Source organism: Eschrichtius robustus, chromosome 8 (assembly GCF_028021215.1).
Source record: "Eschrichtius robustus isolate mEscRob2 chromosome 8, mEscRob2.pri, whole genome shotgun sequence".
NCBI lineage: Eukaryota > Metazoa > Chordata > Mammalia > Artiodactyla > Eschrichtiidae > Eschrichtius > Eschrichtius robustus.
This window is the reverse complement of record NC_090831.1, coordinates 20735174-20758440: the sequence shown is the minus strand read 5'-3', so window position 1 is coordinate 20758440 and position 23267 is coordinate 20735174. Positions and strand designations below refer to the sequence as shown.

Here is a 23267-nt window from a genome sequence, read left to right as displayed (position 1 = left end):
CTTGTTAATGTCAAATTAGTGAACAACTTCTATTTACCTTCACTCTATTTATAAATCTAGTCACTACTCATTGCGTATCGAATAAGCCAGGTACTTTACAAACATTGTTATTTAATGCATCCACAATGCTGTGAGATCAAGGGGAAAATTAAAGCACAGGGATTAAAGAAGTTACCCAAGAGTACAGAGTTTAAATGACTAAAGCAGGATTTAAACTCTGCGACCTGAGCCTGAGTTGATCTTGCAATCTGTTGCTCAGGGAACTCGCCACGGTGAGCGGCTAAGGGAGAGCGACGTTCCCTCCTAACAGCGAAACCTTCTCACTCCCCTTCCCTGCTCTCCCTTCGCAGCGCGTCTTCTCCGTGGCCTTCTTCCGCCCGTTTCTGGGGCAAAAGGGCCCGCGGAGCCGGCTTTACTTCCGGTGAGGAAGGGAAAGGCGGGGGCGCCACCGGAAGCGAGGAAGGTGCTGTGTAATCACCCAGCAAGCTGAGGTCCTTGGATCTCCTAAAATGCCGGATTACCTCGGTGCAGATCAGCGGAAAACCAAAGAAGATGAGAAGGACGACAAGCCCATCCGAGGTCAGTTGACGTAGGCAGGAGCTCCGGGCCGGGGCAGGACCAGTCTTGGCCCGGGGTCCGGGATGGGGGGCTTGGATTCTTGCTCGGCGCTCCATCGCTTTTGTGCCGCTAGTGATTTGAGTCTGGTGCGGCAGCCGGGTTGACCGGCCTGTCCTCTCCGTCTCCCTCTACCAGCCCCGCGTCCTGTGTTCATCTCCCGCTGATCGAAATTTTTATTCACATTCAGCTCTCAGGTCTTGAGGGAGTCACGCGCCCCGCTTGGCCTTGCAGGCCTTGAAAAGTTCCCCGCCTGGCGGTGCTTGGTCGCCTGGACCCTCTTGGCTGTCCCTCCTCCCCCTCAAGTGACAGCTTGCTGTTATCACTGTATAGCCAGGATCCTGAGACATAATTTTCTTTTTTAAAAAACATTCCTTAGACTAGATAATTCATTCACATGATTCAAAACACGAAAGCGAAAAAGATAAATGGAAAGGTGTCTCATCCGTGACCCCGGCCCCCTCTTATCCACGGAGGCAACTGATGTTGCCGTTTTGCCTCATCTTTCTAGGCATTTTCTGTGTACATACAAGCAAGTTTGTTTGTATATTCTTTTTTTTTTTACATATATGTAACGTGCTGTACATCTCGCTTTTTAAAAAATCGTAATGATATGATATAAGTTCATATCATTATGTAGAGTCAGTGTGGTCTGTATAGTATCCCAAATGATTGGGTGTTCAGTAATAATCATTATTGATGGACATTGCGTTTTCTTCCAGTCTGTTGGCCATTGTAGGGCAATGAATAACCTTGTTAATATAACTCTTTACTACATGCACAAACACAAGTTGTAGGGTAAATTTTAGAAATGAAGTTGTAATTTTTATAGACACTGCTGGGTTATTCTCCTTACAGACTATACCACTTGACCCTTTCCCCGCAGCACGTTCGTTCATGATTTCTTCCCAGTAGCCCCTTTTGTAAAAGCCTTATCTTTATGCTGTTTTCTTTTGTTCCTTATAGGCTATTTTTAAACATTCTTATGGTGGTTTTTTGTTGTCTTTCCTTCCTAAACAACTTCAACCTCTCCTAGCACCCTTTCTTCTTAATATCCACCCACCCCTCAGAGAAGGAGCATTTCCTGTCCACTTTCATCTCACTCTTTTCCCTTGAAAGAGGTACTCAGTCACCTAGTGTAAAATTTAGTCACAGAGATGTAACATTTCATCTGGGTATTTCTCTGGGTAGGTTGTAATTCTATAACTATATTAACAAATTTATCCCTTGGATACAGTTATGACTAATGTGTGTAGCATTTTTCTGCACTTCTTCATCCATGTCTTACTTGATCTTTAGAGCAACACGGAGGCTAACATTTTTCCAGGTGAGAAGACTTAAATGGTTCAGAGAACTTAAATGGTTTTTCCAGGGTTACTTAGCAAATGCATGACCTTTCTGGGACTAGTGCTCAGGTCGTTCTGAATCTCAAAGTCTGTTCTTTGGGCTCCCTGTTCTTGTTATGTCATATCACTTTGAAGCTATGTTATGTACTTTTTAAAATCTGCCTTCACCCAATTAGATAAAAGTTCCTTGAATCCAGGAACTATTTGATGGTTGTGTTTATATCATTACAACTTTTCACAGTTTTTCTTACTCAATGCAATCTGAATTGAACAGAAAAGAATCGTAAGCTCTAGTTTCTTTTGTTTGAATTTCATGTATTATCTCTTTTCTTTTAGCTCTGGATGAGGGGGATATTGCCTTGCTGAAAACTTATGTAAGTCCTTTCAATGTCTACAAAATATAGATGTTTTGTGTTGAAATAAGGACTCTTGTTGGTATTGGCCTTCCAGAATAGTTGGAAGAGACTGTCCAGCTGTTTAATCTTCACTGAAAAAAGTTATCCACCTACAGTTTCTATTTAGAATAGATCAGAGAGTAAATACTCAGTGTGTCTAAGCTTATACATTATCTTTGTACTATTTGTAATTAAAGTGCGGTACTATATTGAAAGATATTTGAAATAATTTACTATATTTAAAATGTATGAAAATGAATTAGATCTGAAGTGGTAAGTTTTAATGCATAGAAATGGACTTGAATTTTAGATAATTTCAGGCATGATTTTCATTTGTTACCTTGCATAATGGTGTGTTGCCTGTTAGGGGAATATATTGGTTCAGGAATAGTTCTGAAAATGATAGATTCCCTCTCTCTACTCTCATTTCACAAGCTTTAGGACGATAATAACTATTACAAGTGTAACTGTTAAAAGTTTTTGTTTATAGTTTAATATATTGTTGGTATCCTGATATTCTAATTAAACTGACCTTTATCTCCTAGGGTCAGAGCACTTACTCTAGGCAAATCAAACAGGTTGAAGATGACATTCAACAACTTCTCAAGAAAATTAATGAGCTCACGGGTATGTATATTTTTTATTTCTGTTTCCCCTCTTTATGGGTAATGGTTTGATTATATCAAAGGAGCTGAAATGCAAATGTCACTCTTCCATGAATCACAGATTTAAAAAAATTATTATCCTTCCCATCTGTTAAGAAATTGGATCTCATTTAATAATCTCTTTTTATTACCTTTTACAAGGAAGTTTAATGCTTAAGCAGTTAAGAAACATCATCCTTTAAGCAAGTATTGGTTCTGTTGGTCAAAGCCAAGTTCAGTTGACTATAATAAATAAGTCAAAATTTCTTCTTGAATAAAAATATGATCTCACATGGTACTGCTTGAAGTAAGCGGGCTATGGCCTAGTAGTCGGAAACTTCTTTTAGGGAACTTGAGTGGTGAAGTTTTATATTGATAGTATTTGACTTGCACAAAAAAATGTCAAAATATGGCATCGCATCACATTTTGACCTGTGACTACTTTAGGGCCGTGGTTTTCAACTGGGGTCATCCCCCTAGGACATTCGGCAGCATCTAGACTCATTCTTGATTCTCCCAACTTAAGGGGGAGGTGGTGCTAGTGACTAGTGGCCAGAGGCCGGGATGCTCCTGACCATCCTGGAATGCACAGGATGCCCCCCACGGCAAGTTATTCAGTCCAGAATGGTAGTGGTGCTGGGTGAGAAAGCTTGCATTACAGTCCAGTGAATTTTGTAATCTTTCCTTACATAGGTATTAAAGAGTCTGACACTGGCCTGGCCCCACCAGCACTCTGGGATTTGGCTGCCGATAAGCAAACACTCCAGAGTGAACAGCCTTTGCAGGTTGCGAGGTACGCATAGTGCTCTGTGGAAATTTATTTTTATCTGTACTTTCAGGTACTTTTTCAAGTCTTGGGTATAATGTAATAGTTCGTAAAGAATTTTTATGCCATATTCCAAGTAAATGCAGCTTTCTCCAAAAGTATCTGGGGTTAAAACTTTATACTTTAAACAATTATTTAAGAAATAGGTGAAGACATAATCATATAAAAGATTCAAATGATACAGGCAGATACAGAGCAAAATATGAAAACCTTCCTTCCCGTCTAACTACTGAAAATGATTTGGTCCTCTTAATCCTGCAGTGCGTCTTCACGTATATATTTACATACAAAGAAACGTCCTGTTTTCTTTTTAGATATAACTACATATTTTGGAAATCTTTCATTGTCTTTGTTATAGATGTACCTTTTTTATTTCTTGTTTCTCTTGTTTTTTAAAAATTACATAATATTCTGTAGGTGTTGGGTTGTTTGCAATTTCTGTTATGATAACAGTGCTGGACTGAACACTCATGTTAAATATTTCTCTACATATGTGCATACGTTTCTATAGTATAGCTTACTAGAAATGGAATTATGGGGACAGAGGCATTTATCGTTTTGAAAATGTGTGAAAAAAAGTGGTTTGGCCAGTCTACACTCTCACCCAAAGGTTTTGAGGGAAATGCATATTTGCCTGATCAATGTAAGATTTGTAATTATTGATTTTTACACTTTTGCCATTTGGGCAAAAAAATTTAAAAAAAAATTCACTTTAATTTGTGTCGTGCTGATTAGTAGTATGATAGCTACTTCTTATACTTATTAAACATTTGTATTTTTTTGACCATTCATGTTTTATTCCATTGGATTGTTTCTTGTTAATTTTTAAGAATGCTTCATATATTGTACATATTAATCTTTTCTTAAATATGCTACAAATATTTTTTCTCAGTCTCTCACTTGACTTTTAACTTCTTGGTACTTTTTGTTGTACTGTTTTAACTTTTTAGGAGGTAAATAAAATATGTTAGCTTTGTCATTAGACCTTTTGGGTTTTAATGTTGCTTAAAAAGGCCTAGCCCATTCCAAGATTATAAACATGTTCTCCTGTGTTTTATTCTAATTATTGAAAGTTTTAATTTTGCCTCTTTAATACAGTTACAGGTTATTTTTCTTTCGTCTTATCCTCCTTTCCTTTTTCTGTCTTTCCATGCTTTCCTTTATTTGCTTTTTAGTTTTATCATGGTTTTAAAGAGTTAAATAGTTCTATAACAACAGTTTTTCCTAATTCCTCTTTACTAGAGACACCTATTTTCAAAATTTTTAGGTGGTTATTTTGGTTTCTGCCTTTCTATTTCTAATGGATAGTGTCAAGTTTTGTATATTGTAGATCACTTCTTCTTGATTTTTTAGTTTCAGGTGGTGTTTATTGGTTTTCCCACCATGAAAGATGAGGATTTTGTTTTGCTTTGTTTCCTCTACCTTCATCCCAAAGACATGTCCTTCTCATCCTTATGGCCTCATAATGTAATTATATTAAAATTTTGGTTAGATCCGTATTTAGTGTTTTCATAATTATGGCTAAGTAAACCCTATTCACAAAGAGCCATTAGTAAACTGATTACTTTTCCTTTCTTCTGCCACTTTTTGTTTTCCTTGCCCTAACTGTCTCGTTTTTTCATTTGCCTTGTTGTCTATGTATATTACTAACTCAACCGCCTGCCCCCCGGGTTTTCCCGATCGTCTCAGTTGTTCTTCAGATGCATTAGGTCCGTCAGGTTTTCTCATGTGTACCTCAGGTGCATCAGCTGCATCAGGTATTCTCTCAGGTTCATCTTCCTGAGCAAGCCTTTCCCAGCACTTTCTGACCTGCTTCAGTTTGGACTGGTTGCCCTGAACGCCTGCTGAATCACGAGCATCCTGTGACTTCTTACCCTGGAGGTTCCCTGTGACTCTCTCCTGTTGCTTGTGTATCACGAGTTTCTCTTTCTGATTTCTTTACACCCTCATTAGGTGGCCTGTATTCTCTGGTAGCTTCCTGAAAGGGTCATTTGGGAGGTACCATTTGAGACCACATATGTCTGGAAATATCTTGGCTGATAGAAAATCCTTCTCCTTCAGAATTTTGAATGCATTGTTACATTGTCCTCTGCCTCCCGGTGTTGTTAGTCTGAAGCCATTCTGATTCCCAGTCCTGTATATGTGACCTGTTCTTCCTCTGAAAGTTGTAGGGTCTTCCCTTGTTCTCAGTGTTCTGAAATTCCATGGCTGCGTGCCTTGGTGTTGGTGTGTTCTCAGCTGTGGTGCTGCACTCTCATGTCCTTCAGCGTGCACATTTTCTTGACACTATTTATTTGTAAATAGTTTCTTTACATTTTCTTGGTCCTCTGTTCTGGACTTCTGTTACAGGGATATTGGACCTCCTGGAAATGCTAATCTTTCTCTCCTGCTTTTCTTTGTTTTGTGTTTTTGTTCTACTTTTTTGTTAGATTTTCTTAACTTTGAGTCTATGTATTGATTTTTTTCCCTCTCACTTAAGTTTTTAATTTCCAAGAGCTTTTCTTTCTTTCAGTGCATATGTTGTGTTGTCCTGTTCTCATATCATGGTTGTAATATGCTGTCATGTCTAAGGAAGTTAAGGATAACTGGAAGGTTTCTGTTTCCTCTAAGATGCTTTTTTCCTCTTTGCTTGCTTGGTGTCTGTCTTTTATGTTAGATGTCTGGTAATCTTACTTTGTGCTTTTGTTTAGTGGGAGACCAAAAAGCTGATAGAAGCTCTAGATTCAATAGTGAGGCATGTCTATCTCAAGCTTCACTGTAGCTTATATGGTTGAATGTTTAGTTGGGGAGCCTTCAGGGTCAGTATCTTTAGATCTTTTCATTTGGATGGTCACTTTTCCCAGAGAAGTTGTCTTCAGTCTCGTGTTGTCTCCAATCTCCAGTATTTTGGAAGAACAGTGGAGATAGAGGGCTAGGGAATGTCAGTGGCAGGTTCACTTATGTTTAATCACCCTTCCCGTCTCACCTCCACACTCTCCTCATTTTCAGTGAAGGTACCACCACCCTACCCCTTGCCCCAGCATTTCTTGACACTTTGTTTTACTCTCCAGAATATTTTCATCACCTCCAAAAGAAACCCCGTACCTATTAACTGTCCCTATTCCCCTCTCTCACTGGCCCCTGGCAACCACTCATCTACTTCCTGTCTCTATGGATTTGCCTGTCCTGAACATTTCATATAAATGTAATTATACAAGGCATGACCTTTTTCTGGCTTCTTTAGCTTAGCATAGTGTTTTAAGCTTCACTCACGTTGTAGCTTGTATCAGAACATCTTTTTTTTTAATAGCCAGATTATATTCCAGTCTAATTTCTCTCTTCGTTGATACTCTCTGGTGAGACATTGTTCTCAGACCTCCCATTAATTCTTTAGACATGGTTTCCTTTGGTTTTTAAAAAAATATTTATGACACTGATTAAAGTTTTTGTTTAGTAAGACCAATGTCTAGGCTTTCTCAAGGACAGTTTCTATGTACTTTTTTCCCTATGTATGGGCCATATTTTTCTTTTTGTGTCTCATAATTTTTTGATAGAAACTGGACATTTTAAATAACGTCAGTTCTGGAACTCAGATTTCCCCTTTCCCCAGGGTTTGTTACTGCTGCTGTTCCTTGCTGTTTTTTCTTTGAAGTTTTTTGGTCAGCCTCTTGTTAGCCCCAACTGGTAAATGCCGCCTCAGACAGTTGATGTTAAACAGTTGCCACCGATTGTTTCCAGTAAATGTCCTGTGGGCAGGGGGTGTGTAGACAGTGAGCTCTGAGTCCGGTCAAATAAAAGCAAGCCCTGAGAACGGAGCTTTTCAGCTAGCTGCCAGACAGGTCAAGTAGCTCTCTAGGGTTGGGCTTTTGGGGAGCTCCAGTTCTTTGTCCCTGCCTTCCCCCAGGAAGGCTGCTTGTTTTCACATCTACCATGGCTGTGAGGCTGTTGGCTTTCAAGTCTTGTGCAGAGCTGGGGAGAGGGCTGTGGGATGAAGGCGAATTTAAACGCAAAATGCTCGCTGTTCTTACCAGGATTCAGCCTTTTTTCTTTTTTTTTTTTTAATTTATTTATTTATGGCTGTGTTGGGTCTTCGTTTCTGTGCGAGGGCTTTCTCCAGTTGTGGCAAGCGGGGGCCACTCTTCATCGCTGTGCACGGGCCTCTCACTATCGCGGCCTCTCTTGTTGCGGAGCACAGGCTCCAGACGCACAGGCTCAGTAATTGTGGCTCACGGGCCTAGTTGCTCCGCGGCATGTGGGATCTTCCCAGACCAGGGCTCGAACCCGTGTCCCCTGCATTGGCAGGCAGATTCTCAACCACTGCGCCACCAGGGAAGCCCTTGAATTTTATTTTATTTTTGTATACAGCAGGTTATTAGTTATGTTTTATGCATATTAGTGTATATATGTCAATCCCAATCTCCCAATTCATCACACCACCATCCCGCCTCCCCGCCACTTTCCCCCTTGGTAAAGAGAACTTAATGACGAAATATTTGGGTTTAATTTTCCAGGGGAATGTATCTTTTGAAATTTTTATGGCTTGGCTAAAGTTGAGCAGACCCTTGGGATTGAGCGTATTCTGTAGAGAAGGATCCTTAACAGTGGCCCAGTTTCTGCAGTTCTAGTTTACACCTGCTTATTAGTGTACTGCATACCCAGGAGAGAATCTAGTTACTTGAATTCATTATTAGTGGTTCAGGTTCCTTACTCTAATCAAGCCTTTTGCCATGTTAGATGCACAAAGATAATCAATGCTGATTCGGAGGACCCGAAGTACATTATCAACGTGAAGCAGTTTGCCAAGTTTGTGGTGGACCTCAGTGATCAGGTTGCACCTACGGACATTGAAGAAGGGATGAGAGTTGGGTAAGATTTCTATTTGCAGTAAATACTCGTCTTTCATTGAAGATGCTATGTCACGCTCACACCCTTGGCTTGCTTCTGAATGGGTGAACTGGGTGCCATGGAGTACCGGGGTAGCCTAGGAGAGGGCTGCAGTTGGACAGCCTTGCTGCTGCTGCATCTGTTTCCTGACCTCCCCACCCCCACTTGGCCTTTTATGCCCTCAAGTGTCATGATCAAACTAAGTACAGAATTGTAGAGTTGAGTTTGCCGGTCTATTTAAGGTAACATGGTGTAGGTGGAGGAGGCACTTGCTCTAGGATGGTTATGAGGATTAAGTGAGTTAATGTAAATAATGTATATAGAACACATGATAATTCACTCAGTAAATTTTTTGAATGTATTGGTGAGGCTCTTTTTTACCTCCTTAGTGTGGACAGAAATAAGTATCAGATTCACATTCCACTGCCTCCTAAGATTGACCCAACAGTTACCATGATGCAGGTAAGAAACTATGGGAGGGAAAAGGAATGGCATGACTAATTGCATCCATCTCAAAAAAACGTTGAAACTTTTAACTAATAAAATATTAACATGTGGGTATGTATTGAAGAGTTGCCAAAATTTTTAAAACAATTTTTCAGATGAGGAAGTCTTTATCGGTCTTTATTTTAGTAGTTTGTCTCTCACTTATTGTCATAACAAGTAATATAGCAAGTGGGTCTAGGACACTGGGCAGTGTATTCCATTTTTATTATAATTCTTACTTGCTATAAATCTGATTTTTCTTTTAGGGTATTGGGTCTGCTCTACTGGATAGAACAATTGGATTAGTATGCAAAAGCATGTGGCTCTATGTTGTACATTTTCATCCCTCTCTTAGGTGGAGGAAAAACCTGATGTTACATATAGTGATGTGGGTGGCTGTAAGGAACAGATTGAGAAACTTCGAGAAGTAGTTGAAACCCCATTACTTCATGTAAGTGGTTGAGTCTTTTGCCTTTTAAATTTCTTTGTACAAAGATGTGAGAGCGTTCTGTGTACTGTGCACTAAAATTATGCCTATATATTAGTTTTAAAATTTTATGTTTTCCTAAACGAAAATTTTTGATGGGGTAGAGGGTAAAGGTGTGGAGAATTGGTAAGTTCCAGAAGAGAAAGCAAAAGGATTTAGTCATCAAGCCTATTCAAAAAAAGAAGAATCTGCTATTTAGAGTGACAAGGGAGGTTGAGGCGTAACCTTTAGAATAGGTTGTAGAAGAAACAATGTGTTTTAATGCTATCAAGAAGAAATGGGCTTTAATTGAATCAAATTAAGCCTGGGGGGATAATGGAAAAAACTAGGATATTAATTATCATATTATTATGTATTAAATATGAGATAATACTTTTGTTCTTTAAACACTGTAATTTTTTAAAATTAGGGGAAAAAAATGTTTTGTTAACCCTGGGTAATAGAAATACCTTTAAAAGCCATTCAGCCTTGTGTATTAATATGAGTCTAGTTTAGATCTTATGTCTTAGAATAAGTAAAATTCTTACTTAGATCAAGTATATAAATTGTGGACTTAATAATTTTGGTTTAAAAATACTGATGTAGTAGTAGTCTTGCTTTTATTATAGAGAATTGATAAGTGTAAAAATCGTGTCTCCATCACAGCCAGAGAGGTTTGTTAACCTTGGCATTGAGCCTCCTAAGGGTGTGCTGCTCTTTGGTCCACCGGGTACAGGCAAGACACTCTGTGCTCGGGCAGTTGCTAATAGGACTGACGCTTGCTTCATTCGAGTTATTGGATCTGAACTTGTACAGAAGTACGTCGGTGAGGTAAAGTAAATTGATCATAATCAAAGAATATGTAGCTCTATGAAAGATTTATAAAGCATAGATGAAATTAAAATGGGAATTCCACATTGAAGATTGAGACCTGAAATTTTTTGATTGATGGATTGTAATTAGTAGGTCAGAAGCCCAGAAGCCACCAGCCTTCCCGTGTGGTCATTTGGAAATAAAACTGCTTAACATTTTTAATCAGTATGCTCCCTACTCAGAAGGGTGACATTTTCTGCAGATTTGATTTGTAAGATCAATAACCCAGTAATGCCCAGTGAATGCATTCGAAAGTATATTCACTTCAGGGGCAGTGTTTTATGTTGTTTTGAGAAAGAGAACAGAGATTGTCTATGTGTATGTGTGTGGGTGTATGTACACACATGTATGTACACACACACACACACGTTTTTTTCATTAGAGAGTAAGTCTAGGGCTGAATATATTATAACTGAAACATTAATGATTAGTATACTTACAATGAGAATTAGAAAAAGGATCTGCATGAGTTGAGATATACATTTATTCCTTATCAAAATCAAATTCATTGATCAGAAATGCCAAGTGATGGATCAGATGCTTTTATTTCCTCAAGTTTTATTGATTGAAATGGTGCCTTTATTTTATTTAATCGTGTTAGTTTGACCTCTTCAGGTCTTAAAGTTATTGGCTATTTAATAGGTACAAAATCATGAAATTACTTAAGATTGTTTTAAAGCTAATAAGATTAATTTGACGGAATAGGTAACAAACTTCAGTCCTCCTGAAAAAGCTTTCGGTAATAATGGTTGAGAATACTGTTAGGAATATTAAAAAGTTTGAAGTATAACTTATTATATTTTAAAAGATTTAAAAACCAACTCTGAATTAACACTTCCTTTTTTTCATCAGGGGGCTCGAATGGTTCGAGAGCTCTTTGAAATGGCCAGAACAAAGAAAGCCTGCCTTATCTTCTTTGATGAAATTGATGCTATTGGAGGTATGAATGGTATCTCGAGAACTTTACAACTGGGTTTCATGAGAATTCTGTAGTAATATGTGTAAAGTTCCCCTGATACCTTAATCTTGTACAGAATTTTAATTCCAACTCTTTTATGAGCTTTAGCACATCAGAGTCACGGATCTAATAAACTGTAGGGCCACACCATAAAGGAAAGAAGCGGCATTATATAGTATTGGTTATTTCTCAAAGTCTTTATCTTTGAACTTTGCCAGTTTCTTTCCTAGGGCACATATTTTCACTTTAGCAACTCCTAACTTGGGATACAGCTTCACTTAATCGGATCAGAAAGCACTGGGGCATAATTTAATTGGTGGTAGTTTTTCATAAAGTGTACGTAAAATAACATTATTGGCTTCATCGATTTGATGAAATACAGTATTAGCTGTGCAATCTAGACAAGTTATTTTAACTACCTCTGAGCCCCAGTTTGCTGCTTTTATAAAAGAAATGATAATTCCAGCCTTGTTTATTTCATGGGTTTTTGAGGTTTGAAGTCGGTCATAAATGTGATTGACTTTGAAAACTCTATACTGTACTATAGGCCTTGGCTATTGTTACAGTCTATAAGAGTAATAGTTCCTATTAGCTGCAGAAGTGTCATATCACCAGACAGTTGTTATTTAATGAACTTAGTGACAAAAAAAGTCTTAAAAAATATAGTGGATGCTGGTAACACTGTTTGGGGACTGAGGTTAGGATACCTAAAGTCTTGCTTTTAGACTGGATGGATGTTGTGGGCTTTGGACATTCTGTAGGTAATGTTCAAGGGCCATAATTTGACCGCAGTCTGTAGATGTGGTGTTGTGACCCTGAAGTCATTTTTGTAGTATCACTGGAATAAGCCTTATGATGTCAGGATGCTCTGAAACTGTGGCTTCCAAAATGGATTTTGTATAAAACAGTATTAGGGTGAAGGAAGAAAATATTGGTACTTTTCTTCATATTTAATCTCATTTTTAAAATTTCTGTTTTTGTATTTTATAATGTACGTAATGCATTAATACAACAGTATGTATTTATACAATTTTAAAATGAAAAAATGTATATGGAGGCCTCTTCTTGTGCTATTTTGGTTGAAATGAAGAAGAGTATTGACATTAACCTAGAGTATTCTAATATATCCAAATCAGTGTGATAGTAAGCTGTTAACAGTTCTACTGTATTATGGATTTAGCCATATTTTTAAGGACAGTTTTGAGAAATTTAGAAGAGTTTGGCATTTTCTTACATATACTCAAATACCATTATAGTGCTGAACTTTCCATGTATTCTTTTGCCTAGTCTAGGTGTATAGTATATTGTGTTGAATGGAGGCGTTTTTGAGTGACTTAAACCAAAATCCTTAAAGAGGATTTAAAAAAAATAAAGGAACTTATGTTAAATCAACCTATGACGAGTCCTTTTCTCATTAGTTTTGTGTAAATCAGGCTGTTCTTACAGGATTTGCTTAAAACTGAGAAGTTCCCTTGGGCTGGAGGGTGTGATCTGAGCTGAGATTTACTGAGCTGAGATTTACTGTGCTGCTCTCAGTAGATGTGAAGAGTGTCTTTCCTCCTGTCTTCTCAGGGGCTCGTTTTGATGATGGTGCTGGGGGTGACAATGAAGTGCAGAGGACCATGTTGGAGCTGATCAATCAGCTGGATGGGTTTGATCCTCGAGGCAACATTAAAGTTCTGATGGCCACAAACAGACCTGACACTCTGGACCCAGCGCTGATGAGGCCCGGGAGACTGGACAGGAAGATTGAGTTTAGCTTACCTGATCTAGAGGTGGGAACATCATTTCACTGTAGAAAAGGGATTCTTGAAATTTTTTCTTCCTGTGCTGTTTCCCATTTTAATATTTGTCAATTCCCCTATTTTTAGGGTCGGACTCACATTTTTAAGATTCATGCCCGTTCAATGAGTGTTGAAAGAGATATCAGATTTGAATTGTTAGCACGACTGTGTCCAAATAGCACTGGTAGGTAGAAAGGTCTTGCTTCTATTTGCTGGTCTGTCTATTTGGGCTGCTTTAATTAAGCCTGTTATTTTCTTTTTGTTCGAAAGGTGCTGAGATCAGAAGCGTCTGCACAGAAGCTGGTATGTTTGCCATCCGAGCACGGCGAAAAATTGCTACTGAGAAGGATTTCTTGGAAGCTGTAAATAAGGTCATCAAGTCCTATGCCAAATTCAGTGCTACTCCGCGCTATATGACATACAACTGAGCCCTGGAGGTGTTCGTGAAAACACTTTTCACTGGAATCCTAACGTTATACAGACTTCTTAATAACCATTTCACACACAAAATAAATGGTTTTCAAAATTGTATGTTTTTCAGACGTCTTTTCTCTGTGGTACAATAAAGGGTGATATCTAATGCCGTTAGGCAGAAAAGCTGTTTTCTGACTTGCTACCATTTTTAAAGGTTCCAAATTGTGAAGTGCTTGCTTTAACCACATATGTTCTAGGCATATGCTGGTTGAGTGCTGTACATATATTATCTCATTTTATCTTCCCATCTGCCCAGTGACGTGGATTTAACAGATGCAGAATTTTCCTACCTCGTTTCCTTGTAGCAGAGCTGGGATTCAAGTCCAAGTTTGACAGCTCCATCGCCGATGTCCTGCCCATTATGCTCTTCTGCCCTCATCACAACGGCCCATCCAGGCACGTGATCACGTGTGTTTCGACAGGTTTTTTCCTACAACGTTGAATAAAGCAGCTTTGGCTAAACTATGTTTAAAGTGTAGGAAGCATCTGATGTAATGTGTTTTGCTTTGCCATTTGAGTTGATTGATTTCAAATTAATCAAGAAGAATTGTTGATTTTAATGACTAGCGAAGTAGTAAAGCAAAAAGAGAAACATATACATATAATAATCTCATTTAGAAAATCGGAATTGGCTTTATACAGAAAAGTACTTATTTTCATTTTATAAATTAATGGTTAAAAATTTCAGTAAAGCTCCCGTTAGACTTTTCTGGTCTATAGTGAGGTATTTCTAAAATAAAAGTTTTTATTAGAATCTTAAACAAAGCTCTTTAAAATTATTTCTTGTACAGCCACCACCAAATTCCCTCCCCTCTTCCACCACAATTACCCCCTTCCAGGCCCCTGCCAAACACTGAGACCCAAACACAATAAAGAATATTTTTATTGTAGTTCAGTATTCACAAGTAATGCAAAATAGTGAGAGACGGATACATTTTAATTCACAAAAGAAAAAGTTGACAACATAGAAAATGCTGTGTTGCACTGAAATATTTAAAATTTGGAAGTTTTAAAGCAGAATAAAGCTGTTCATTCATAAAATCCAACCAACATCCTTTCTCTTTTCATTTTTGTGAACTTGATGAGAAATTTTTTTTTTCTAAGCCTGCCCTAGTCTTTCATGAGGTATGAAAGCGAACCATTTCCAGGTTATGCTGATAAGTGAATGACTACAGATGTGTGTTTTTGTGCTGCTTTGATCAATGTAAGCATTCAGAACACACTCCTTCGAGTCTGACCACTTGTTCATGTTGCCACATGCATCAGATGCACCAACGTGAGACAACTCAAGTTGGTTATGTGGTGCCCACTCAGGCCTAACGTGTCATAGGCTGTGAATAATCTTGACATCTCAGTTTCGTGATGAAAATCTAACTGGCCACACATCAAATCAATGCACAATGAATTATTTGAAAAATCTGGGCGTTTCTACCCAGGCATATGTATGCAGATAGCATCAACACTATCTAGATTAGCATGTTTGTACCCCATTTAAAAAGAAAATATACACATTCACTGGTAACTCCCTCCACCTAAAATATGTATGTGTGTGTGCATAAACACGTGTATATGTGTGTGTACACACATGTTTACACATATTAGCGTGCTGATAAATCAATACAAAGGGTTTATGACTTCAGAAAAATACTGTAGTGATCCTTTAAAAAAAAAACTTTTAAAAACCATTTTAAAAATGTGATTAGATTTATAAAATTTAATTTTCACAAAGCTCAGGTTCATCTGTTACATAAAGCTGAAATGCTATACACCAGTACAATGAAAAACCTGGTAAGCCTTTTTTAAAGGCAAAGTGGGTTTTTGAGATGCTCAAACTTGTTTAAATCCAACTCAGTAAGCAGGCAGGTTACCTGGCGCAGTCCTGGCTTTTGAACGTTTTCCTGCTGGGATTTGAGGGGTTTCAAAACCACTGCACACATTTTGGTTAGCTGTATGTTTGGAGAATTAGATAACACTTTTATCAGTCCTCAAACCAACTTTTATCAGTCCTCAAACCAACTTTTATCAGCACTCAATCCATGTTATCAAGAATCTACACCACTGAATCCTAAAAGCATTGCTGAAAAAAAGGACCAACAGCATTTTTGCATTCACTAAAGCATACAGGCTCACACCAAGGAAGTTGTGTTTGATTTTAGAATTTGAATTAATTAAAGGGGCAGACATAATAAAGTCGTCTTCACCACATACCCTTCCTTCCCTCAGCCCCACGCAAGGGTACCCCCTCGCCCCCCACTCCCCAAACAGAACAACACACCCACCCACTCTGGGGCAGATTCTCTGGGTTTGCTACCCTCTCCACACACACTGGAGGGCAGTCTCATTTTCTCAACATGTACCTTTGGAGGCAGGCACCTCCTTTCTCTGTTAAAACAGGTAAGGATACAGGATCAAAACACATGGGTATTTTAGATGTTACCTGAAAACTACAAAATGCTTCTCCCAGAGCCTGCAGAGGAGTCATACCCTTCACTGTTTCTCTGAGTCCCACTGCAGATGAGATTGGCATTGGGATCCCCCTCTCAGCTGCCGTATGATTGTACAGTCAGCGTCTATGACCTGAATGAGCAGTTTCCCGGGCCCTGGTTCAAACCTGTTTGCAAACGTATTCCATCCAGTCATGAGACAGAGAACAACCATGGTCATGTTGCACAGGATTTGAGAAAGACAACATCACTATATGGGACCTTCCTGGAAACAGGGCTTTCCCATATTTCCATAAAATAAGGCTAGACTAGTCCCTATATCCATCAGTGTGGATTATGCCCTTTTTGATAGGGCAGTTAAGAATCCGAATTTGAACCAGGGCTGAAAAACATAGAAAGGTATATACTAGCAGCTTTTAAAGTCCAGAAAGAAGGAGGTAGAGACAAAACTTGATCGTAAGTAAAAGAAGTCAGGAAATTTCCCACTGTATGGAATAACTCTAAGTAAAACATTCCAAAATATTTACATATAGATAGAATACATTTTGAAATACATTCTTATGATATCAGAGGCATGCCAAAACAAAAACATATTACCCCTCAGTAAGACTTAAATGCTTTTTATGTACATGGTAGAATGCTATTCAAAATAGGTTAAAAATTAAAGGACAGAAAAGTTAAATACAAATTTGTAAGCTATAGACAAGTAACTTTTTTTGTACACTGCTTTCAATCTATCAATAACCAGGACTTGAATATCTGCTGTGTGTAAAGCATTTATTGAAGACTGGTGCTAAAGATTATGCAATAAAATATTTTATAATATTGTTTAAAATCCTTAAGTTCTACTTTAATGGCTGAAATGATACAAGCCCTTTTATAAAAGTTTCTAGTATAAGCTGAGGTCCTATAACTACATGCTCTTTCAGAAGGCAGTCTGTATCAGAATGCAGATGTATCTGATGATTGCAAAGGAAATAACTGACTGCAAATCTAATTTCACTCTAGATCTAGAGAAAGTATTGATTAGAAAGGGGCGGGGGTCTACTTTGAATTAAATTAGTAAAGTCACTGAGAAACCTGATAAGACTTAAAGCAAACAAGCCATAGGGTTTGGTTTGGAGTAGACCCATGCTAACCTACTTCTTTCCTGATGCACTTTTCCCCTGGAAGTGTTTTCTTCATGAAAACTAAAACAAGGAGTCAATGAGGAAACACGTAAAACAAAAACAAAACCAAAAACAACTATTAGCAGGAAATCTTAGCAGATGAGGCTTTAGGCAGGTTGGCTAATACTTGTGCTGCGATTTGGAGTGAGCAGGTGGTTAGAATTACAGGAGCAGGAACTTCTGATGACAAACTGGCTTAAAGGTCTCCCCACTCCTTTTGAACAACTGTAGAGAAAATGCTTCAAACAGCAGTTTACTCACTCATCGGCTTAAAACTGAGTTTGATGAAGAATTAACTAACTCTATGGACTTAGAAGGAAGGTATTAAATTATACCCAGGAGTCCGTTTTCTAAAATATGTGGTAAGTCACTTTTAGCAACAACAACAAAACTTCTCGGGGCTCCTACTGGCCACAGGTGTGACAATTTGAACACCAAAAAGAATAACGATAATGCACTGAAACACATTAAAACTACAACAATTCATGAGTGTATAATTATACGAAAAAGGAAAAATCAAAAAGAACCTAATTCGTCACCATCTATTAAACCAACTCCTTACTTTGAAGTTGATAACTAAATGGAAAAAAAAAAAATTTAACCTGCCCTTCCAGTAAGAACTATATTTAAGGATGGCTAAATAATTCAAGTTGAGGAAAAGCTGTAGTTTACACAGAAACACCAACTGATAAATGCAGAAGAAATGAAAGAATTGGAAAAGAAAATTCACACACCTTAACAAAATTGCTGCTTTAGGCAAGGATTATCACTAGACATTAAAACCCCTGGGTGAAGGGCTAATGGAGAACTGAGCATGCATTCAATGCCAAAGGAACACCATACAGATAACTCACTAGTCACAAAGGAGAAAATGTAATTGGGGGATTGGTTGTCATGTTAATCCAAGTGATTTATTTTAGCATCACTAATGGTAGGTCAACTAGATATTACTTGTTTTCTGTTGTGAAGTGATTTGAAGCATGTGTCTCATCTATGATATATTCTAGCAAGAAATGTTTTATTCAAATTCATGAAGCCTTTAGTTAGACATAACTTCTAGATCATAGGTAGTTCAGGAAATAAAGGGACAAACTAAATAACACCTTGAAAAAGCGAGTGGACACACTCGTAAGATGGGATTCTACAGGACAACTGCCCCAAATCCCTTTAACAAGTCAATGTCATCAAAAAAGGGACAGTGCTAGATTAAGACACAGTTATGGGACTTAGAGGGACATGACCATTTGTAGTGTAAGGTCACAGAATGAATACTAGTTTGGATAAACCAACTACAACTGTGGAGACAACTGGGGACGTGTGAATATGGTCTGAGGTAAACATGTTCTAGAATGAGAAAGCAGAGGTTGATGACTGAAAAAGAACAGGTCACAGAACACTATGTAGAGTATGATCTTATTTTGGTTAAAAGATGTAAAAATATGTATGGATAGAAAACGATCTGGAAGGATATGCATTAAGGTGCTAGCAATAATCTTTGGTGGTAATGTAATGTTTTTCTGATTTTTGCTTGTCTATATTTTCTAGTTTTTTGCAATGTACTTACACTGCTTCTGTAACAATAAATGGTTATTTTAAAAGAAGAACTTCTAGAAAATTGTGGGTTTGCCTCCTCTGTGAGATAACTGATTACAGAAAGTCTGTAGACCAACAAGCACAAAAGCAAAGAACTACTACCCATCTGGTGACTGCGTATCTGATTTGCGGATAAAGTACTTAAAATAAATAAATTCTTTAAGTTCACAAAGATAATACTGAAGAGTAACAGAAATGTCACTACACAATAAATGCAGGCAAGAGGCTAATAATATCTTTGAAATAGTCAATTAAAAAAATACAAGTAAGATACATCTTGCTATGCATCATTCACCCTCCAAATCAAGCCTTGTATTTACTAGTATTTACCTACTACTAGTATTTACCCTTAGGAAAAAAACATTTAGTGTCTACTATTTAAAGTGTGTAGGCTAGTAATTTCATGAGAGGCTCATACCCCGTCACAGGCTGAGCTCCTCGTCTAAGCTTCCGGAGTGGCGTTGGGCTCAGAGTCCTCCTGGGGAGGGGCAGCCGTGGCCTCCTGTTCGGCAAGTGCCTCTCGAACTTGGCTGCCTAAGACTGCGTCGTGAATGCTGTGGAACAGCAGCTCCAGTAAGGCAGGATTTTCAAAGAATCGATTTCGACTGAGGTCATTCACGACTTGTGCTATAAAAGAAGAAAGGAAAATTAGCCCAGGGACTTCCCTGGTGGTCCAGTGGTAAAGAATCTACCTTCCAATGCAGGGGATGTGGTTCGATCCCTGGTTGGGGGAACTAAGATCCCACGTGCCACGGGGCAACTAAGCCCGCCCACCAGAACTACTGAGCTCGCGCGCCTCAGCTAGAGAGCCCGGGTGCCGCAAACTACAGAGCCCACGTGCCCTGGAGCCTGCACGCCACAACTAGAGAGAGAACCTGCAAGCCACAACTAGAGAGAAGACTGCGCGCTGCAATGAAAGATCCTGCATGCCTCAACAAAGATCCCGCAACTAAGACCTGATGCAGCCAAGAATAAATAAAATAAATCAGTAAATAATAAATAAAAAAAAAAGAAAATTAGCCCACACTCTGGGTGTCAGTCTTAAACATTAAAGAAAAGTAACACTTTCATATAGTTTAAATATTAAAATGATATAATAAAAATTATTATTATTTTTTTTTACCATACATGGTATTATTCTGTGGTGTAAATGTACCCTAGTTTATTTAACTGGTCCCTATTGTTTGACAATTGGATTTTTTCTAGTGTCTTGTTCTTATAGACAGCACCATGATCATTAACCACGTACATGTGTCATGTTGAATGTGTGTAGCATACTGCTGGATTTGCTGGGTTAAACGTAAATGCATTTGTAATTTTGAAAGAAAATGCCTGTCTGCCCTCCACAGAGGGTGCTCCAGTTTGCACTCCCACCAGCAATGTCTGAGGGTTCCTGTTGTCCCACAGTGAGCCTGCAGAGCCTGCTGTCAAACATTTTCGATTTTTGCCATTTTGGTAGGTGCAAAGTGATGCCTTTATGTGAATTTCATTTTCAAGCACTGTTTTAGCCAAAATTTATATTAAAACAAAAAGAGCAGGCATTGTCTGGAAAAACCTAAATGGTTTTATAGAACTATGTTCATGGCAGCCATTACATAAATAATTACTAAAAAATATACCAGCCCTGAACAATCGTTTATTAGCTCCTTTCCTCCAACTCCAGTGCAGGAGGCCTGCCACAAGTAACCCAGGGATGTGAGTGCTGTAAGTGGCAAATTTCAAAGCTAGCTTTAGATTTTCAGAAGAATAATTTTCATTTTCACCTAAAACTAAAATTAAGGGAAAATACTTCCAAATGCAGTTATTTAAAAAACAAACAAAACCAAAATGTTAAAACGTCTCCCATTCTAAAAGTGTACTCACCACTGCATCCTGCTAAATACACATAAATGCCGACATCTCCATATTCTCTTACAATCTGTAATAATGTTGAAATAAAGTTTAGTTTCTCTTGACTCTGTGAGGTGCAAGTTTCTTTCTACCAATACGTATTTAGTGATATAAGATGCTCTGGTTCATCCACTTGAGCTACTCCACTTCAATAATTATGCATTTTGAACTAATCATTTAAAAATATGTATTTTGTTTGAGTTTTATATCAACAGTGATAATTTGGAACATCAAAGAATTCTTGTCAAATTTTATTCAAGTGTAATAAAGGTATTATGGTAATGGTTTTTAAAAGAATCTTCTCGAAGAGATATATACTGTAATACTTAAAGATTAATGATGACTGGGATGTGCTTCAAAATAAGAGAAGGGGAAAATGGGTGTGGGGATAAATGAAACAAAATTGACCATGAACTGATAATAGTTGAATCTGAGTGACAGTTACACGGGGGTTCATTACACTCTGCTCTTTATTTTGTATATTTTCGATATATTCCACAATCAAAGGTTGAAAAACAAAAACAAAAACAACAACAAAATTTTGAGAGTTGAAAAAGGACCCCAGTTCAATTCTCTGATTTTACTGATGGTGATACTGGGCACAGAGATATTAAAAGACTTGTTAAAGATGATGCTTACCCCTGCCAGAGTTTTTACACCAACGGAATCAATAAAATTGACTTGCGTAAAATCCAGAATGATGGTGTGGACGTTATCCCCTGGGGGCATAAATCTTTGCAGTTCCTCAGGAAGTGTGCTCTTGATGACTACTGGGGGATATTTTATTTCATTCTCCTCTTCCTCAGGCTTGGTGACATCTTCTCCATCTACCTCTGCATCCTATGTTAAAAATCAAACCAAACCAGAGTGCTATGAACAACTCATATTTCGGTTCTGAGAAAGATTTATGAGGGAAAAATTAGTCCTCATATGCTCAAGTTTCTGACTATACCAGACTGTTTCCAAAATATTTGCTATATCCTAGCCCTGTAATATGACAAAAAAGGATATGTACACAATATTCAGTTTTAGCTGTTTCTTTTTTTCTTCCTCCTCTTCCTCTTTTTTTTGTCCAATGAAATCCACTCTCTTTAGTCATCATATACATTTTCCCCTAACTTCTAAAATAGTCCCATTAACTTCAACATGACAGACCACAGTTATCATAAGCCCAAACAGCAAAAACCAGTCTTTTGAGTTTTTTTTACTATCAGCTGAATGAATCTCTGACAAAGTAATAATGTTTTCCTGGGCTCCTATCACTACTTATTTCAGAAGCATTCTCATAACTGACCTTACCATGTATCCTTAATATACAAAGGATACTTAGCTTGTTTCTAAGCTTTCCTACTTTAAGGACTTTATGCTGTGTTAAAACTTCAATCATGAATAAAGGTGGGGGGCACTGCAGATCAACAGACAAGGGAAAGTTACAATGAAGGGATCACTCACCACTTTGACGATGGTTGCATTGGCCATGTTGGCATTTCCAACTTCCTTAGCATACTTCTTCATGGCCTTTCTTCTTGCTCCCATTATGAGGGCTGGGTTCACTCCAGTCTTTACAGAAGGGCAATATATGCAAAAATCACTTCTTGGCTCCCAGGAACCCACCCAAAGCAATTAATCTTCAAATCTCTCCATCTGACTGTTTTCTATGCCAAATTATCACCATAACCCTTGCTCTACCTTTCCCTCAGATGCCCTGAACTGGGTTACTCCCTCATTAAAAGAACAGTAGTAACTTTGCTTATTCTTGGTCTTGATTCAAGACAACCAGAAGCTAAATATTAAAGAGAATTTTAAAGTAGTATTTTTCAAACTTAGATCTCTCAGATTCTTATATTTAAGAGACTCTGTGGGTTGAATGGAAGGTTTTCCTCCTTGCTGGATAGTGTGGGGTGGAGTTCTAATCATCATCAAAGGAACCCAAGAATAAGAAACTTAAAATTATTTTTTCGCTTTTTTTCTTAAATATTTTTGAAAAGGTAATACATGCATGTGATGAAAGAGAATGAATAGCGGTGTTGGTTATACAACAATGCGAATGTACTTAATTCCATCCACTGACTTGTACAGTTCCAAATGGTTAAAATGATAAATTTTAAGTTATGTAAAGAAAAATAAAACAAAACAAAAAAGATAAATTTTAAGTTATGCATATTATACCACAATTAAAAAAAATAGAGGTGGAGAAAAACAAATAGTATAAAAGGTATACCAAGACATTTAAGTGACCCCCCCATGCCTATCAATCCTCAGATTCCCTCCTCAGAAATAATCACCCTTAATTTCTTGTGACTCACCTTTCTTTTTAATGCACTGCTGTATAAGTCACTATTCGCATAATAAATTGGGGCATTTATTTGGAATATTTTTATTCCAGGAATTTCTTTCACCTGAGAAATAAAACGTTAGTGAATTTAATATATGGAAATATT

The 23267-nt window shown here is 37.9% G+C and overlaps 2 protein-coding genes across 3 annotated transcripts in view; one reads left to right on the top strand and one right to left on the bottom strand.

The window, feature by feature from the left end:
* Positions 1-424: 424 nt before the first annotated feature.
* PSMC2 (proteasome 26S subunit, ATPase 2) lies at positions 425-13785 on the top strand. The gene is made up of 12 exons (XM_068550435.1): positions 425-579; positions 2298-2335; positions 2902-2983; positions 3694-3793; positions 8540-8671; positions 9079-9151; positions 9531-9626; positions 10308-10472; positions 11367-11454; positions 13045-13247; positions 13344-13440; positions 13527-13785. Exons 1-12 carry the CDS (start codon positions 510-512, stop codon positions 13682-13684), a joined length of 1302 nt encoding a protein of 433 aa, XP_068406536.1. The 5' UTR covers positions 425-509; the 3' UTR covers positions 13685-13785.
* Positions 13786-19378: 5593 nt separating this feature from the next.
* Positions 19379-23267, bottom strand: part of SLC26A5 (solute carrier family 26 member 5) — a 29583-nt gene continuing 25694 nt past the window's right edge. For both annotated transcript variants that reach the window (XM_068549920.1, XM_068549921.1), the window contains 5 exons: positions 23133-23225; positions 22279-22386; positions 21466-21666; positions 20800-20854; positions 19379-19563 (listed from right to left, as the gene is read on the bottom strand). In XM_068549920.1, the coding sequence (XP_068406021.1) occupies positions 19379-19563; positions 20800-20854; positions 21466-21666; positions 22279-22386; positions 23133-23225 (642 nt within the window). The remainder of the gene's footprint in view (positions 19564-20799; positions 20855-21465; positions 21667-22278; positions 22387-23132; positions 23226-23267) is intronic.

Bases quoted from the DNA above. Each gene is read 5' to 3' on its own strand.
- PSMC2 (XM_068550435.1), top strand. From the start codon at position 510: ATGCCGGATTACCTCGGTGCAGATCAGCGGAAAACCAAAGAAGATGAG. The intron at 2,336-2,901 runs GTAAGTCCTTTC...TTTATCTCCTAG, and splicing joins TTGCCTTGCTGAAAACTTAT to GGTCAGAGCACTTACTCTAG. The intron at 11,455-13,044 runs GTATGAATGGTA...CTGTCTTCTCAG, and splicing joins TGAAATTGATGCTATTGGAG to GGGCTCGTTTTGATGATGGT.